At 44.2% G+C, this 18,982-nt stretch overlaps 1 protein-coding gene across 7 annotated transcripts in view; it reads left to right on the top strand.

Annotated features, from left to right (window-relative positions):
• raraa (retinoic acid receptor, alpha a) overlaps positions 1-16,736 on the top strand; it is a 174,500-nt gene extending 157,764 nt beyond the window's left edge. For all 7 annotated transcript variants that reach the window (XM_078163614.1, XM_033612241.2, XM_033612242.2 and 4 more), the window contains 6 exons: positions 6,336-6,477; positions 12,744-12,904; positions 13,010-13,186; positions 13,309-13,513; positions 13,726-13,884; positions 14,153-16,736. In XM_078163614.1, the coding sequence (XP_078019740.1) occupies positions 6,336-6,477; positions 12,744-12,904; positions 13,010-13,186; positions 13,309-13,513; positions 13,726-13,884; positions 14,153-14,349 (1,041 nt within the window). In that variant the 3' untranslated portion in view covers positions 14,350-16,736. The remainder of the gene's footprint in view (positions 1-6,335; positions 6,478-12,743; positions 12,905-13,009; positions 13,187-13,308; positions 13,514-13,725; positions 13,885-14,152) is intronic.
• The last annotated feature ends 2,246 nt before the right edge of the window (positions 16,737-18,982 follow it).

The raw sequence follows: 18,982 nt of genomic DNA, 5'->3' as shown, positions 1-18,982 counted from the left end.
CATCTACCCATAGTCTGCATGTGAGGTGTTTAGGGGACATCTGTAATTTGTAGCTACAGAAAATAACCTAGGTTACACTTAGGATACTTACTGATACATTTAATGACTTTAATTTTCCCCAAAAGGTTGGAAAACAAACCATATTCTTCTTCTTCATCTGTTATTTTTCCAGCAGATTAGACGCTTCACAGCGGGTGGAGCCATATACACAAAGTTACAAAGTTATATGCTGATTAAACGCTTCGGGGCATGTAAACGCATCTTATCTGATCGCTTAATTTAGTACATCAGAATAATTTCAGTCAGGATAAAGAAATATTGCCCATGTAACCGCGGCTATTTACTGACACCAGCTGCTTTATTGAGTTGCCAAAGTGTCAAGATGACCTGGACAGAGTGCAATTGCCTCTTTCAACACTTAAAGAGAGGAACATGTATATCTGCACACATTGTAAAACAAGATAACGTATATAATGGGCCTGCATCTTATCATGTAAGGTATGTGAAACTCTGTCAGCCGTGCAGGATTTTATTTTTCTTTTTGAGTGCTGCTGCTGGTCATATCAGCTCTGCTGACGTGTCCACATTGGCCGTCTCTTATCAATACGGCCATGTTATGCAGGTGCTGAAGAGGCCTTATAGCCCCCATCTGCTGCGTTATCAGTCGATAGTTGCTGCGTGCATGCATACATGTTCCCCTGCTAGTGTTAGCACACAGACCTCTTTATCTCGCTTCTCCCAAGGCGCAGAGCCAGAGTTGTGAAAGCTCAGAGGAGGACAGAGATGAGGAGGAGGGATCTGTGGAATCTAATGTAATCTTACTGCCAGGTGCAAACCTTATATATCCACTGTGTCAACATCTCACAAACCACCCTGGCAATGCTTTCTTGAATTTACCAAGTAGGATTTCGGAAGTTATAAAGTCTTGACCCAAACAAGAGTACGGAAAATACGCCATGTAAGGTTTTCTCGTGACAACAGCCCTGTGTATGGCAGGAGAAGGAAGGGAGTGGTCTGATGACGGCAGGCAGTGTGGTGCTGTTGGTGACAGGTGCCCGCTAGACCCTTTGACTTATCGACTGTGCAGCCAATACTGTGGTCTGTATGTGTTGCCATATGTGCAGCACAAGGAGTGGTGAGGAAGGAAGGGGGTAGAGCAGGGAGAAAAAAGGCATACTGAAGAAGGCAGGAGGCAGTAGCAGTGTAAAAAGAAACAGTGAGGATGGGCAGGAGCTCAGGGGGAATATAGAAATGCAGACAAAACGATACAAAGATGGGAGAGACAGTGAGGGTGAGAGCAGCCTGAGCTCTGGGAGGCATGAACAGCTCGAAAGGGAGAAGTGGAGATGGTTGAGGGGGCAGCAGATTAGGCGAACGGGGTATAGGGGCCACAGCTGAACTCATTGACACCAGAAGAAAGACGGTCAGAGCACTGGGGGGAAGGGGAGTAAAGAATGCACAAAGGGACGCAAGGAAGCAAGGATTTATTTATACAAACACATAACCCTTTAACAGAAACCCTCCAAGTGCTCTTTGAAACTCAACCTGCTCCCCAAACCCATCTTATAAAAATTTAATAAACTAAGTAGAGGCTGACCCCTGAGCTGTTTTATAGGGGCGACCAAACTGCTGCAGACTGTGCTGCTCCATGTGGGCACTGTCTGCAAATTGATTTCCTGAATTGAAAGTCAGAACATTTCAAGTAATATATTGTTTTAAGTTTGCTCAGACTACAGTCAGTTCTTACTTTGCTGAATCATTTAAAAGATATCACACAGATGTGATTCATGTTACTGGAAATACGGTCTTTACTGTCAACACAAGACAAATTACAACTGTGTTTACTGAGAAAAGCGAAGGATGAGAAAAAGGAAGATGGTGCGTATGTGCCCGTGTCATGATAGTTTTGTGTAGTGTGGGTGACGCACTCAATTTTTCTAAAGTAATCGTGTTTCACAATAGTGTTTCCAAACTGGTGTTTTTACACAATTTAGCACAGACTGTGGGAACCTGGTAACTTTGACTATGCATTTTTATTTCTAGGTGCTTATGTGTGTATTAAAAAGCACTGACTTTGATCTCAAAGCCCCAAAGTGCTTTTACTGTGTCCGCTTAACAGTGCTCCCCATTGTCTAATAGCATCTGATTGAATGGGGTAATAAGTGAAATAACAAGGCTAAATCACAGCCTCCGGTGAGAGTGTGTGTGCATGTGGTTGTGTGAGACCAGTATGAAAGTATGAAATCTATTCTGTGGTAAGTGTCAGTGTTAAACACACCTCACATCGCCTGAAGCAGATACAGTGGTTGCGCATTTGTAAGTGGTCGCCTGTGTTATTGCATACTGCTCTGTTCACATCTTTATATGAGATTTGAGTTTGTCAGTATAAAAGGACAAAGGAGGCATTTAAAAGGTATTAAACACACAGCAGTCTGACACTTGCTAATGGTAGGTAAGAACTCTGTAGCAGTGTGATAAACATAGGAGGAGTGCAAACAATAGACGAGCTGTAAACTTGAGTAATGAGTTGTTTCTCCTTAGTGATCACAGTGTTGTTTTCTCCGACAGCTCAGAACGTGTCAGAACTGACACTGTAATTAGCTTTGTGAGGTTATTGTACGTCGGGGATATAGCTGATGTTTTAATTCATCAGGCAACAGTTATTGTGCAGAGCATATTATTTTAGAACAATGACAACTTAATGGAGAAGTTTCACCGTCAGTTGTTGACACTCTTAGCACCCTGAATTGTCAAAGGTCCAGTGTGTAGGATGTAGGAGTATATACTGGTAGATTGTTTTCTTTAGTTTATAATCACCTGAAAATAAGAATCGTGTTTTTGTTACTTTAGAATGAGTCGTTGTATCTACACAGGGAGCAGGTCCTTGTCCATGGAGTCCGCCATGATGCAAAGCCATGTTTCTACAGTAAAACTCCTATTTTTAACATAAAACTACTTTATTCAGTGTTTTTACCAGTTTAAATCACCAGGTTCGTTTGTCTTAGAGAGAGAGAGACATCTGTGGATAATTTGGCTCCCAGTAACAACCTCCTGAACATGTGGATCTTAAGTTATCAATGAAAAATATTAGCACACATTAGCAGTTGCTGGGTTAGCGGCCTGTCTGCGATGAGCCAAACAGCATTGGAGAAACACTCATTTGTAACGTGAAACTCCTTTTTAGCGTTTTTTTTTTTCTGTTTTGGAGAGAGTTAGATCTCTGCTGATAATTCAGCTCCCGGTAACAGCTTCCTAGACAATGCACACTGAAGGAATACTAACCGGGAGTTCACCTTTTGTGCACTCCAATCTGCAGTCCTCACTGCTCGATGCCTCTAAATTCTACACATTGCTGCTTTGAAGCACTGCAACACAAGTATGAAAGCTTCAATCTAGGATTAATTTGTCATCGCCACCAAATAACACAACAATTTACACAACAATGATATCATAAGCATTAGAAATGTTGGCTAAAACTATGAAAATATACCCAGTTCAACAGCTAGCCGCTAGTCCAGCTGTCTGCCCACTCAACAGCCGCAGTGCTAATTTGAAAAATTCAGGATGCCTTCTCCATATCTCTGACTTCAGAGGAGATGACTTGGCATAGCATACTCAATAATTCAACACTACAGGCATGTGAATGTATATGGTTGTCTCATCTGAGACCGGGGTAAGTCGAGGGTTAGCAGCGTCGGCTCTGCTGCAGCGTGCCAAACTACAAAGGCATTTCCTGGGGGCTGCAGCAAACAGAGGAAACAGGAGGGGGATGTTGAGCTCTGCTACTTGGAGACAGCTCGTTCGTTTGTTGTTTAAGTTCCACCGCCCGCACATACTCACCGGCATTGCACTTCTTTTCCCCTCCAGATATTAACACTTAAACATTAAATATGCATGCCCACCCCCTCATGTTTATGTTTTTGTCTTGGAGGCACGGCAGCGCGCAGCAGGCGATATCTCCTCCTGGTATCCGCTGCAACGGGAGGGAAGCAAGCGACCAATATTTCCCAAAATCCCCAACCACCGCTTGGAGCGAGAATGTCCCCTATTTGCTGTGTTTTTCAGCCCTCTTACCAAGCATCCGTCTTTGCTAATGTGCGGGCTGTAGCAGTAGCTGCTTCGTAATAGAGGCGGCGTTCACAGGCGCGCACACATACACACACACGTATGCACGGTCGCAGTGGGAGGCTGGGAACGCACTCTTAATCTGGGCACAGTGTGAAAGTCACGTAAGAGAGGATTCCTGTGCTTCCCTGTGAACTCGCCAACCCCAGATTCCCCCCCTGCTTCCCTCTTAATAAAGCATTTCCTCACACACATGCAAAGTAGAAGGCACTGACACACTCATAAATGCACGAGGCTCACAACGCACACCAGGTAGACAGCCGCCAATTCACATGACACATACAATCATGTATGTGCCGTTGCCGTTCTCTCCTTGTTTTCATCTCTCCCTCTCCCTCTCCTCGCAGCTCTCATCTCCTCTGAACGCTGCAGGGTGGCTGACAGGCCCGCTGAGGGCTCTTGTCGCCGGGTGGATTAAGCGGTGATACAAAAAGAGGCTTAAGGGCCGCAGGAAGCAATGACTCCTAAAAGAAGGAGGGGAGGGAGGAGGGGGCAGGAACAATCGACTGGCCCACGGGCCGGCAGCAACAGCCAATCGGGAGGTGCTGGGAGAGGGCACCTGAGCCTCGTGGTTGCGAGGGGGGAGTGGGTCAATCCCATGTGACACTGAGGTCAGGGTCAGGGCCCAGTCGGATCAAAGGGGACATGATACACGCACGCACAGGCACACACAAAGGCCGCAGACTTATCCCTCAGCATCAGCTGTGACAATTAATGTTGAACTACAAGCCTCGTTCTCTCGGCTTTGTTTGTTCAGGCCTCACGGCAGGTTTGCTCAGAGTAGTTTGCAGGTATCTGCTCGAGGTACCCGACCTTCTATTTCTAGGCTGGATATGATGTGTGAGGAGCAGGACTGGCTGGAAAGCAACCCATCACTAATTTTTTTCTGTGACAACCAGTTGCAAAGCAGATGTGAGGCCTATCTGTATGTTGTTCAGACAGATAACATTACAACCCGTACACATTTCCTCCTCATTAGAATCACTTCCACTCTGTGGTGGTGGACGAGAGATGTGAGAAGAGGCCGGTGATCCGGGAGGGACAAATTGCAGGCTTAGGTCCACCAGCCATCTGTCGGCTAGCAGAGCTAATCCCTCGGCATGGGATGGGGCTCCCTGGCAGCGACCCCACCACACTCCACCCCACCTCCTTCTCTCCCGAGCTAGCCCCACCCACCTTTCCATGTCCCACTGCGTCACATCAATACTGACATTGACCTGTATCACATGTGTCCGGAGCGCTCAGTGGCTGATTTGCATTAACCTCTTTTTATCTTTTTGACACACAAGGGATGTTGAAGCAACGAGGCCACAAAGGTTAACATCGGCTTTATTGGAGTTGGTATTGAGGACAACAGAAGTTCGGATGCTTTTCATCATATCTATTAGGGAGAGATATTGTCCTCTGTTTCTGTGTCTTGCTCCTGTGCGATCAAAACATAGTTAGCCTCCCCGAAGATCTCTCATTCCAGCTCAGTGACCAAAGATGAGCTCATTATAATTTGTCCTCCACCACATGGACTAAATATTTAAATGTCTTTTCTTTGATCTAGTCAGATTGAAAAGAGGGATTCCTTTTTGTTTTTTGTTCTTACACAACATTGTGTTCAGCCTATGTTCTCTCTCTGTCTCTCCTTCTCTAATAATACGCGCTTGGCCTGGATCTAGAATTGCTTATTTCTGGCTGCGTAAACTAGGCCACGCTTATATGGCACTCAGTAACCCTGTGCCTTTTGCCCCAAAAGCCTTTGGACCTGACACATCTTCATAAGAGCTTTAATGTTGGGATGGCCCTCTCTGAGCAGGTGGGCGACCTCAGAAGATGCTGATACTTCTCCGACTGTTAGTCACTGTGCGGATTATGCCATGGAGTAAGCCTTTTAAGGACTTAAGTGTTTGGTACTGTATTGCCCTTTGAATGCAGCTGCACATGGCCTCTTTTTAACTTCATTCATTTCATCTTGTAAGTTAGTTGTTGTTGAGAACTTAATGAAAAGGGACATTGTAAACATGGGCAATGAGAGTTTGCAGAAGGCAACCAATGCACATACGCAACAGCAAACAATACAACTCTATTTGCCATGACATTTAGCTATTTGCTACTCTGTTTGCTAAGATAGTCCTGTTTCCCTCACACTCCCTTTGCCACCCATCCGTCTGCGCCTGCCTTCTCTCCTCATCTCCTCACCTCTCCGTCTCTCCGTCACACAGGGCTTCTTCCGGAGAAGCATCCAGAAGAACATGGTGTACACTTGTCACCGGGAGAAGAACTGCATTATCAACAAAGTCACCCGCAACCGCTGCCAGTACTGTCGGCTGCAGAAGTGCCTGGAAGTCGGGATGTCTAAGGAGTGTAAGTATACAAGGGACTGCATTACCCAGAACTCCCTGCTTCTTCCACAAGGCTCTTTGGGGCCACGCACTGATCTCATCATAGTTGTTTTAATCCCTGAGGGGTTAGCATGATTGTTACCACTGCAGGAAGTCCTAAGCCCCAGCATTTGTTGACATTTGTTCCACTACCAACATTGCATAAGCGTTCATTATTGATGCACACACACATCAGTTCTGGCGGCAGTTCATGTGTGTGCGTTTGCGCTTGATTTATTATTTATTTACAACTGTGCTGTCATTTTTCCGAGAAAAAAACAAATTCAGAGTAAAATCAAAGCTGTTACCAAGAATTCCTCGCACATTGATGCTTTAATTGATTTTTTTTTTTTTTTGAGGTTTTATCTGTAAGAGAATATCCGCTGTAAAAGCGAGACAAAGGGTAGCCGTGATGCAGACTGGCAATAACAGTCAGGGTGTCGCCAGGCTTGGCAGGCCTCTGTGATGAATATGTTCTCACCTGCCGAGAGTGAAAGAGCAGGCGTCTGCTCCCATCATTGCACCCCGGGGGCTGTGTGAACACACACACACTCACACACACATACACGCAGGCAGTCAGACTTGATAAAGTAATTGGAAGAGGTGTGACCGCAGAGAACTCAGAGGCCAGCAGAGCCTGATCACATGACACACAGTCGGTTATACACACGTTCGCTATCATTTTACACATTAGCAGAATGTGTGTATGGGACACATTTGTCCTCGTGAATACTGATAAATGCTTGGTAATAGATTAATAATATGCAGACGGAAAGTGTAGCGCCTCTCCTCCGCTCACAGGCCTGTTTAAATGCACATGCCAACAGTCCTCCATTGCTCCATCCCTCCCTGCCTCTTGTCTTCCCAGCGCTATTTACCTCATCTTTCTGGTACAGCGAGTGCAGGGAGTACTCCCCATGCCACAGCACTGTGGCTTACAGTAAAAGAAGTTATCCTCTGAGCTCCTTACCTTTGAATGGGGCCATTAATCATGGTTAGAAGGATCACAGCAGCCGGCTCTTTTACACACACACACACACAGGGCCCACAACAAGGGGATAGACTGGGGTTGGAGAGCCATCTAGTGGTTATTTAGTAGTACTGCAAAAGCTAAAGCCGGTTTCTGAATGGAGTGGAGGCTTGAAATTTTATTATCAAATTGACTTAGCCACTTTTGCTCAGCAGCTTAAAGTTTACCAGCAATGTCTTTTTCTGATTGCGGCCATTTTGTGCAGAGCGTGCTGAGTGCTCGTCTTGTGTCCTCAGCAGTGACTTTGGCTAGTGAAACTGGTCCAGGCCGGTGAGGAAGGAAAGGCTGGCCATCTGGGGCCAGCAGGGAGTCTCTCTGCCTTTCTCACACACACACACACACACACACTCAGACAAGAGAACACGCACACAAAAAAATGCATGCTTGTGCATAATTTCATGCACACGCTCACATTATGCACATGCAAGGTGACAAACACAAACTGATATGAATAAAACTGCTTAAACAGAAATGCACTCAGACAGCTCCACTTAAACACACCATACACTCGCTGTCACACACACAGAAGGTGGACCCCCCGCTAGCGCCGGGGGACGTCTGGGTGACCTTGTGTCTGTCGGCAGACAGCTCCAGACGACAGTGCCAGGCCTGCTGCCAGGTGGCAATGCCAAGCAAGACGGCGTCAGAACGAGGGAGGGGGGGTGTTAGGAGCAAGTGGAGGGTTACAAGGGAAACGCCTGTAAGCCTGGTGGCACATTGTTATCAACCTGACAGCATGTGGTTAAAGAAGACTAAGACTTGTGGTCACAATGAAGGTTAACGTACAGCAAGTCATGAAAGTTTACAACCATAGCAACATGGCTAAAACATGAGAAATGCTAGGAAGTATTGGCTCAGTTATAAACATGTTGCCTAGTGCAGTGGTTCCTTACATGAGATCTTCAAGATTTAAAGAGTGTCTGAGTGAAAATAAAATGGGCCAATGTGAGAGATTAGTTTCCTCATACAGGAGACATCATGAAGCTGGCATTGCAACTGGCTTCTCCAAGTATGAAATTAATTTTAGTTAGCATGTTTAATACTTTCTCCACGTGTCATTTCACTTTATTGCACGTATTTTTATGGATTGAAATGTTACGATTTCTTCAATAGTGTAGTTTCATTGAGTTGATACTGACATCTGGTTTAAATTTCAAGTGAACAGCTGAATTGGCAAATATGTAATGGAAAACAATTGACACGTTGAATACTTATTTCCCCCAGTGTATATCCAAAAGGATTTGCAAATCACTGTATTCTGTTTTCATTTACATTTTACGTAGCATCCCAACTTTTTTGGAATAAGAGTTGAAATTTCACCTTTAAAAATATCCAAATTAAACTTTCTAAGGTTTCAGTCTGGGTACAAGGTTTGGAATGGCTTGATTCTACAGCAGCATATACACACAATGTCATATTTAAATCACATTTCAGCCGAAGTAACTTCATTCCCGCTGCTGACACGTCTCAGTTTGAGTCTTTTTTGTGCATCAGGAACGATCGTATGGTTCAGTTGCACAATCCTAGAAACTGAATTTATGTCTCTGAGTTCACACCAGCCGTTTCTCCCTCTCTTTATCACCCCCCCCCCCACACACACACACACACACACACACACACACAAAGCTATCGCCCACATGTTCCTCGAGGAAGGTGTTATTCAGCGATAGAAAAAGTAATAAAAGTAAAATAAGATGAAGCGGAGAATGATGGAGAACAGCGCAAGGGGAGGATAACATCAGCCCAGGAAAGGCAGGATAGTAGAGAAAGATGAAGGCTGTGAGAGGAAAGAGTATTGAACTCAGTGTGAGCGAGAATGAAAATCTGGAGTTGAGAGAGCGGAGGGGTGGGGGAGGAGGGATGAGAGAGGCTGGAGGACAGGGAGAGGGAGAAAGTTTCATCACTGTCGACGGTGGCTCTGCGCTGCGAGCAGCAGGAGCAGGGGGAACATTGACATTTTTATCTTTCCATTGAATTTAATCTGTGTGATGGACGAGCTGCCAGCGCTTTAATTTTCCTCACACGAATTATCCCTGTTTGCCCACCTCTCTCTGTCTTGTATACAGACACAAACACACACACACACTCACGCGCACATATACACACCGAGGCACTAACAGAAATTGTCTATTAACTGCACACTGCGGCTGAAATCCACTCCGAGAACAGATGATTGAGTGATGGCTGAGCGTGCACGCTGTCACAGTATTCTGTGCACGTTACACACCAGCTCTTGTAAATCATTTTTATGCAATGAACACGTAACCGCAAACAATCCAGGATGCAAGTTCCCCCATTAGCATTCATATTCTCATAATGCATTTTGAAAGATGCATTGCTTGAAGTCAGCACGCACACAAACATCAAATGCACATTCAAGTCCACACACACAGACACACACATAATAAAAAAAGCAAGGCAGTATTTCTTTCATTTTCGCTCCCCTGCAAACCCTCCCCCCCCCCCCCCCAAGTTATTGCATGTGGCAATTCGCCATGACAGATCGCCAGTCGTGCCTAATAGTTCTTTAATGACTTCATTAAATTGTGTTGTGCGGCTTATGATTGTGCTGCCAATTTGTCAGCGCGGGTAATGTCTGGGCGCTAGGGATGCCCCACTTTTATTTGTGAATTAATTGGACATCGACTGTATTGCAGCCCTCCACCCCTCCCCTCATGGGCAGGCAGGACACAGATTCCCAATCAGCTCCACATGCGGGGCTGGCCCAAATACGTTCAGCAGCTTACTACTGTTTTATGCAACTGGCCTCTAAAGCTTAAGTTCTGCTGAAGAGGGTGTTCCTTCACTAACTAAGGCATGATTAGCTCATTAAAGAAAGTGGAAGTGGGAAGCAATGTATTTATTTTTTGCTTGCTTTCACTGACATAATTAATAAAATGTCCCATCATAACACAGATGGATGGACTGCCGAACAGGCCTATTGGGCACAGGCCTAAGGGCCCAAAGTGTCAGGGGCCTCCTGGCCTTCACCTGCAAAATGTCACTCAGTATCGACAAGGAAGGGACTCAAAATGATGCAAAGGAACTACAAAGAGACCCAAAATGACCTAAAAAAAATACAAATATTCCTCAAAGACACAAACTGACCTGTGATGAGTCACAAAACACCAACAAAGACATGCAGAGGAACTATAAAGAGACACATAACGACTACAAAGAGACACAAAATGACCAAAAACTATACTTCAGAGGCACAGTCTGACCTGTAAAGAGATACAAAATGACCAAAAAGAGACACAAAACATCTTCAAAGGGACACAAATGACCTTAAAGAAATACAAATATTCCTCAAAGACACAAACTGACCTGTGATAAGATACAAAACATCAACAAAGGCATGCAGAGGAACTACAAAGAGACACAAAATGACCTGTAAAAAGACACGAAACATCAACAAAGACATGCAAAGGAACTATAAAGAGACACAAAACGACTACAAAGAGAGACAAAATGACCTAAAAAAGATACAAAAATACCTCAGAGACACAAACTGACCTGTAAAGAGACACAAAATGGCCATGAAGACATGCAAAGGAACCACAAAGAGACACAAATATACTTCAAAGAGACACAAAATGACTTCAAGAGGCAGAAAACAAATACAAAAAAACACAAAACAGCTACAAAGACAAAAACAAAAAGAGGCACAGCCAGCACAAAGTCTGTGTCTTGCTCCTGTTTAGGAGAGGTGATGGGGCCGTCTGCATGCCTGTGCCCAGGGGCCCATTGTCTTATAATCTGCCTGCGATAACATCCTGTGTAATATAGTCCCACTTTACGGCATTGTTTCCTACTGAACAGGTGTTTTGGTGACTACACCAGCCTACCGCATGAGTACCAATAAAACGCAGGCAAATAATGCATTACCGTGCTCCATCTGCACAGCAGGGTCTTCTTCATTTCTTGTTGTGGTGAGCAGTGCTTAGCAATAACATAGTGCAGCATTAGACTTCCAGCCCCCTCCTTCCTCCTTCCCTTCATGTTCTCCCAGGCAGGGAGGCCTGTCTGCGGGCTGATGGATGAGCAACAGCACTGAGTAGTGCATCCCTCCCTGGCCCCAGGCCATGCCCCTCTGTCACAGACACTGATCTCCCATCAGCCTGAGCGCTCTCACCCTTAATGGTCAAGGTTGGGATTAAGACAAGGAAAATCTGATCTTAGGTCAGCGGCTGGGGGAGATTCAGGTACCTGGAGGGGAGGTAGAGATGAGAGAACTGATAGAGATGAGTTTAGGAAAGTGGGATGATTTAAAGCGCAGGAAACACAATTTTGGAAAGGGGAGATAGTGTGCATTGGTGAGAATGAAGTGAGGAGAGCGTGTGTTGCATAACCAAGAGAGAGAGAGACGTGAGAGAGAGAAAGCTGGAAGGTTTTTTTCTCCGGTATGGGCTCAGCAGCCGAGCCCTTTTAAAACCATTAGAGGCAGGATATTTGTCATATTATGTTATTAGATTAGCCGGGACCCCTAATGAAAGCTGTGGCAATTTGTCAGCCTTATGGATAGCTCCATCCCCCACCACTATTTATCAACTAGCACCCCGTCTCACCCATCCCACCCCCACCCTCAACACACACACATACACAACCCAGTCGTAGCTAAACTGCACCCCAGTCTGGATGGGCTTGGAGAAATGGATGGAGCCTGTAATGGGATTCCAATGCTAAACACCCCGCCTAGTGTTTTTTGTCATTTGGGGTGAGCACACTATTCTCAGCCAGATCGCCCAGAGGGAAACCACATTGGATTATTTCAAGGTTTTTTCCCCCCCCTCCCTCCATTACCATAGCCCTTCGTCGATGGAGCCATCTCACAACATTTATCTTACAGCACAGGATGAGAGAAGTGATGCTGTGGTTGCTGCTGCTGCTGGTTGCTGCAGACAGAGCATCTTTTCCTGCTGATGACTTTGCCTTTGATCTCAATGTCAGTTTACCTTGTGGTAGTGCTTATGTGGGGCATATAGGCTGCGTGACATATAGCAATACAGATTCAACTGGCTGACAAAGGTCATAAAAGTTTTGTCTACACTGCAGGTTTTTCAGTAGTGATTTCCTAAACATGTCACCGAGATACAGTACGAACTACTTTATTCGAAGCGTAGACGTAAAGTTCGTCAAGAGGTCAAGTTTGTCACTTAGGCCAAAAGTTTCTTTCACGCATATTAATGATCTCCGCCCGTCTCCTTTGCCCCCTGCAGCCGTGAGAAACGACCGGAATAAGAAGAAAAAGGATGAGAAGAAGCAGGAGTGCACAGAGAGCTACGTGCTGAGTCCTGACACAGAGCGGATGATCGACAGGGTTCGCAAGGCGCACCAGGAAACTTTCCCCTCTCTCTGCCAGCTGGGCAAATACACTACGGTCAGTAACAAGACACCGGCAACCTGTGTGTCCCTGTATTTGTTAGCTGTAGTTTATAGCCACTGAAATATCTAATATTTTCCTCGCCTCTTCCTTTCCTTCCAGACTAACAGCTCAGAACGACGTGTATCCTTGGACGTAGACCTGTGGGACAAGTTCAGCGAACTCTCCACCAAGTGCATCATAAAGACGGTGGAGTTTGCTAAGCAGCTGCCTGGCTTCACAACGCTCACCATTGCCGACCAGATCACTTTGCTCAAAGCCGCCTGTCTGGATATCCTGGTAATAACAACAGTCCAGCATTGCTATATTCACAAAATATCACAGAAGAGATTTTTTAACAGAAGCAGAGTTATAGGAGTGGTTAAGATTTCTAAGCAATTGTTTTGTGAATCTGTCCCCAGATACTCCGGATCTGTACACGCTACACACCAGAGCAAGACACCATGACTTTCTCAGATGGTCTCACGCTAAACCGAACCCAGATGCACAACGCAGGCTTCGGTCCCCTTACAGACCTGGTTTTTGCCTTCGCCAACCAGCTCCTTCCTCTGGAGATGGATGATGCAGAGACGGGGCTTCTCAGCGCCATCTGTTTGCTGTGTGGAGGTATTACACGTCTTTTCAAAACTTACTGACCATTTCTCTAAAGTTTACTACAGCTATGAGCTGGACTGAGTGTCACCCCTGTCTGTGGGTGAAGCAGCAGTAATGTGGCTGTGCTGTGCTCTTTCATAGAGCTCCACCTAGTGGCTAAATGTGATTATGACATTGGGAGATTATTGACACAATTGGTTCTGGACTTGTGTGTTTCTCCACAGATCGTCAAGACTTGGAACAAGCGGAGAAGGTGGACATCCTGCAGGAGCCCCTTCTGGAGGCGTTGAAGATTTACGTAAGGAGGAGGAGGCCCCACAAACCGCACATGTTCCCCAAGATGCTGATGAAGATCACTGATCTGAGAAGCATCAGTGCTAAAGGTCTGTTACTAACCATCAGTGTTTATATGTGCATATTGTTAAAACAGATAAGTTGATGAAGGGAATAATAATCGGGAAGATGATTTTTGCTGTGATTAAGCAAACCTATGCTGAAATATTGTTGTTAATTTTGATGATAAATAACATTTTAGTCGTCTAATTTCTACACATTCAGTTTTGCTTATGGTTCTCAATTTCACATAGTTTAAACTGTGTTGAAGAGAAGAAACAAATACCTAAAATGTATTTTGTCCATCCCTCCCTGCAGGAGCTGAGCGTGTCATCACCCTGAAGATGGAGATCCCCGGCTCCATGCCCCCTCTCATCCAGGAGATGCTGGAGAACTCAGAAGGTCTGGAAAGCGGGGCCGCAGGTGGCCGGCCCAGTGGCGCCCCACCAGGCAGCTGCAGCCCCAGTCTGTCCCCCAGCTCTGCCCAAAGCAGTCCAGCCACACAATCGCCGTAGTAGCGGCCCCACCATTTTATTTTTCCTCACCATGCTCTCTGTCTCCTCCCACGACGTTCTAAAGAGGAGGGGCGAAGGAGGGGGCGGGGGGCCTTGACCCTGACTGCTGAACACAGGAGACTGGCAGAGCCAACCTCCAGCCTCTCCTACAACACAACTCCCCACCTCCTGATCTGCTTTCCCCTCACTCTGGAGCACCGCCCTGACGTGAGGGGAGGTAAGGCCGGAGCAGGTCGGGGCAACAGGATGCCTCTGAGAGACCACACCGTAAACACTGCTGATGACTCCTCCTCCTTCTCCCTCCACGTTTCCCTCCACTGCTGCTCCTCCCCTCTCCACCTTTCTCCAAAAGACTAATGGAAACAAATCTGGATGCAGCGGAGAGGTGTTTCGAATGGAACTGAGAGCGGGTGGAGCACCGTGGGACAAATATACGATCAAGGACGATGCATACAGACTGACTTGACGAACACCAGACACTTTTTTTTGATGTACTCTGAGGCAGACTGCAAGCTTGGGACTTGTCAAAAGACCCCCCCTCCTCAAAGACTCTGGGTCTTTTCTCTTTTTCCAACTTCGAAAAAAACAGATTTCGTACAAAAAGATATATAAATATATATAGAAAAAGTTAAGGAACTATTGTGATCGACATGTCCAGAGCAGAGCGGCAGGTTGAAACGAGGACATGTTTTCTGAGATTAGAAATTGTTGTACTCCTTCACTGTTTGAATCTTTTCATGCCCATCTAGAGTATTGAGAGAGACCTTTCAGTTTTATCACATTTGTACATTATTCTAATTAACAAAAAGCAAAAGATGTTGAAATTTCTCTCCAGCCGACACACATGCAAACACACACACAAACAAACAAACATAAACAAATGTGCACAGAAAACAAGTCGCGATGAATATCACCTACTATTCCAGGTTGGATTTGTTTTCCTTTTTTTTTTCTTTGTTTTTTTTTTTGTTTGTTTTTGTTTTTTTTTCTTGCTTCCAAGAGAATGGAAAAAAATGATTGTATGAACATGGTTGTATGATATGGTCACAGGTCCTTTCAAGAAATCAAAATTAATGAAGATTCATTATTAAGGTGTATTTTAAGTAGCCTTTGAGTTTGTGTATATAAGCTGTATTCATTTCTTTAAAACTATGAAGAGTTTTAGGCTTCACCTGATTTTTTTTTTTTTTTTTTTTTTTTAAAGAATACCTTTTATGTGTTTTGTTTATAGGTTTGTGATGCAAGAAAAGACATTTTGAGCACATTTTACTGAAGGAAGTTCTTTCATGTTTTGTGTCCTACTAAATACTGGACAGACCCTTAACCAATCACTGGCTGTTCAGAATGTGGCTTTCACAGACAATTCCCCCCCCCCGCCCCCCCGCCCTTCACTTTTAAAAACATGTTTTTACATACAGTAGATGACAAAGTAGCACTCCAGTCGGGGCATAGCTTTTTTTGGCCATGTAGCAGAAAGAGATGGTGTTTCTGAAAATGGTGAACCGGATGCCACTTGTCGCCCGCCGAGTTCAAGTGAGCCGCAGCTTCAAAGAGAGAGTTAAAAATGTGAAGACTGGTGTACATACACACTGTATTAAACACAAGTGATTCTCAGTAGCCTCTGAATGGATCGATAATCTGTCGTGGATGGGAAAAGAATAGATTGTAGTGATGCCTCTGCTCTGTCAGTGGTCAGGCAAGTGAAGGTCCCAAATGTGATGTTTGTCAACCAAGTCCTCACAAATCTCCCCCCTGGCAACCTGTGGTAGAAACAAATATGTGACTTTATGCCGGATCCAGAGCAACCTCACACCCTGTGACTCACTTTACACCAAAACGCCTTCACCGTTAACACACACGTTTCATCCAGACCATCATTACTGTACACATGCCAATGTCTCAGGAAGGAATCATTTTGTGTGCTTGGCCTGTTCTATGTTCTGTGCTGCACCCCCCTTAACCCTCCACAGATACACACATACACACTTCTGCTACTGAGCCCCTGAATTTTTTCTTCAGTCACTCTTTTTTTTTTTTTTTTTCGTTCAGCCTGGCAAAACCAGGACTTATGCAGAGAGACACTTAACCCCTGACCCCCCAGCAACGTTACGACATAGGATGCCAGTGTGGAGTCTCTCTGAGTCGTTCATGTGTTCTTTTTATTTGTACGGTCAAAGCTGCTTTTCATCATTTAGGACTTCACCTGTCCAGAACAGCGCACAACTTTTCCCTCCACAGCTAATCTGGAATAGGAACAGACACACCGTCAGTTTGAGAAGTATGGAATATGTTGCAATTTTGTCAAGATTATCAAGCGACTTTGGAAAAAAAAAACAAAAAACAACAAAAAAAGATTAAAAAATAAAACCAACATTTAATATTAAATGTGTTTGCGTTGTTCACGTGTGTGATTATTTTCTTTCTGTCCTAGAGGGGTGTCCTCAGTAGGTTTTTTTATGTACCATATCCTCCTGAGACCCGAACTTTTGTTTGGTTTGCATTTTCAATTTCTCCAAGCTATTTGGGATTAGTAGGACCTGGTAAGTATAAAAAACAAAACACTGTCAACGATAATAGTCCCTAGTCCCTATATCCTCAAACAAGACGATAACAAAGTCCCAATGTCCTTCAATGAGCTGATGATAAATTCCTTATGTCTTCGTTGTAACCGTTGCTAACATTGGTAAAATTTGTAGGGCGAGTCATACTACAAACATTATTAATCATAAATAAACAAGTTTCAACCATAAAATGTGATCAGGTTTGGGACCTTGTCCACTTTTGTGTCAGGGTCGGCTGCAGACTTGGCAGAGATGGCTGCCATCTTGTTTTTTGGTGTACTGTGGTCTTACTGCCACTAGATGGCACAAAAAACTGTCCACGAACGAGCACAACTGGTCTAAGTTAAGTAGAATGAAGTGTAAGGCCAAGTAAACCCAAAATGTGATGTCCTCGTATGAGGACACAGGGTCTCAGGGGGATATGCATGGAAAGAAGTTCAGGGTAAATCAGAAGGCAGTCACTTTTGGCACATTTGCCATCACCCACTGCTGGATAGATAACAGACCAAAAATCTGTATGACAAAATATCTAAACCAAAATCAGCATTAAGGTTGCATTAAATGGAAACTCTGTAACTTTTAAGAATGAAATAACACATCCTTTTTCAGAAAAGCTGTATTTGTAAGCAGTAAAACACACCCGTGCTCAAATGAATACGATACCCCTTTTCCACCAACATAGAATGGGTTCTGTTTGGAGCATTTCGAGCCAAAAATAAATGGGTTTCAGACCTAATTTGGTGTAAAAGGTCCGGTCCAGTTTAAGCAGTAGTTTAAGGTGGCTAATGTTAGCAAAAAAAATTTCCCAATGTATGACTTAAAATGTAAGTAATTGCCATCCTCCTGTAATTGTCATTTGTGGCCATAGTGGCCGCTGTTTAGCAGAATTTACATGGGCTCATTCACAAATAAGAATGACGGAATATATTAGAGGAATTTACATGAAACTGAAACTCTTTGCCACCTGATCCAAGCCCTGGCTAGATTTACACATTGTTGAATGAGGCTTAGCTCTACTATATAGTGCACAGTACACTGAGTATTTAATTATTGTTTGATAAGATCAAAAACTAATTGTTATTTGATGATGTGCACTAGACTCAGGCACACAAATCTCTATTTGACTTCAGGCCTATAATGAATCGCTTTCAAATTAGTTGGCACACCTAATCTTACAACCACTGCTGACTGCATTGCACAAACAATTATTTCAACTGAATAATTTCTTTTCCCACCAGCGATTTATTAACAGATTTATTTTAAGAGCATAATGTTGCAAGTAGGGGTTTATAAATATATTTCACTAACACAGACATAGCAGAAAAAGCACAGGTGTAATTAATAGCATTAATGATGTCCCTGTTCAGGCCAATAAAGCAGTATACATAAAATGAGGGCCCGGGGAAACTTTAATACATGTTAAAATATGGCCCTCATTGATTAATGACACCTGTGCTTTTTTCTGATTGTGTTTAACAAAAAGAGTACTACAAATAATGGCTGCTCAATGCTGTGATTCAAGGCGTTAACCAGTGCATAGGATTTAGCTGTGGGTGTTTCTAAAAAATATCCATTCAGCTGGAGCCTGTTGATGTTTATGAAAAATCTTACAGAGGTTGGTGGAAAAATAGGAACATAATTATAACTGTTAAAACATATCTTTTAAATCTCTGGACAGCAGTACAAATGCCAAACCTGATTTTCATGAAGGATATAGCTGTCTGGGCTCTTGAGAAGCCAAGCCCCGCCCTCTTACCGAGCTGTGACGTTCAACCAATCACAATCGTTCGCGCGGAATTTCAAACGTTTTTCAAATCAGATTCCCTTTACCGTAGTGAAATTGCTCCGCCATACTCATAAACAAAATAGTCCCTTACATGTAGACGTGAGTTCAATTTGTTACCGAGAAGGAAATTGGAGTTTAAAAAGCAGCAAAATAAACAAAACATATATATTTGACCCCAAAACATCAGTTAATCCGACTTTTGTTTTTCTCTGGAGGTTACTGTATTTTTCTAGTATGGCGGAGTGATACCACGGCACCCACGGCGAGACATCAATGACGGCTGTTC

Source organism: Epinephelus lanceolatus, chromosome 21 (genome assembly GCF_041903045.1).
Source record: "Epinephelus lanceolatus isolate andai-2023 chromosome 21, ASM4190304v1, whole genome shotgun sequence".
Taxonomy (NCBI): Eukaryota; Metazoa; Chordata; class Actinopteri; order Perciformes; family Serranidae; genus Epinephelus; species Epinephelus lanceolatus.
The sequence above is the reverse complement of the archived record's forward strand: the minus strand, read 5'-3'. Positions and strand labels throughout refer to the sequence as shown.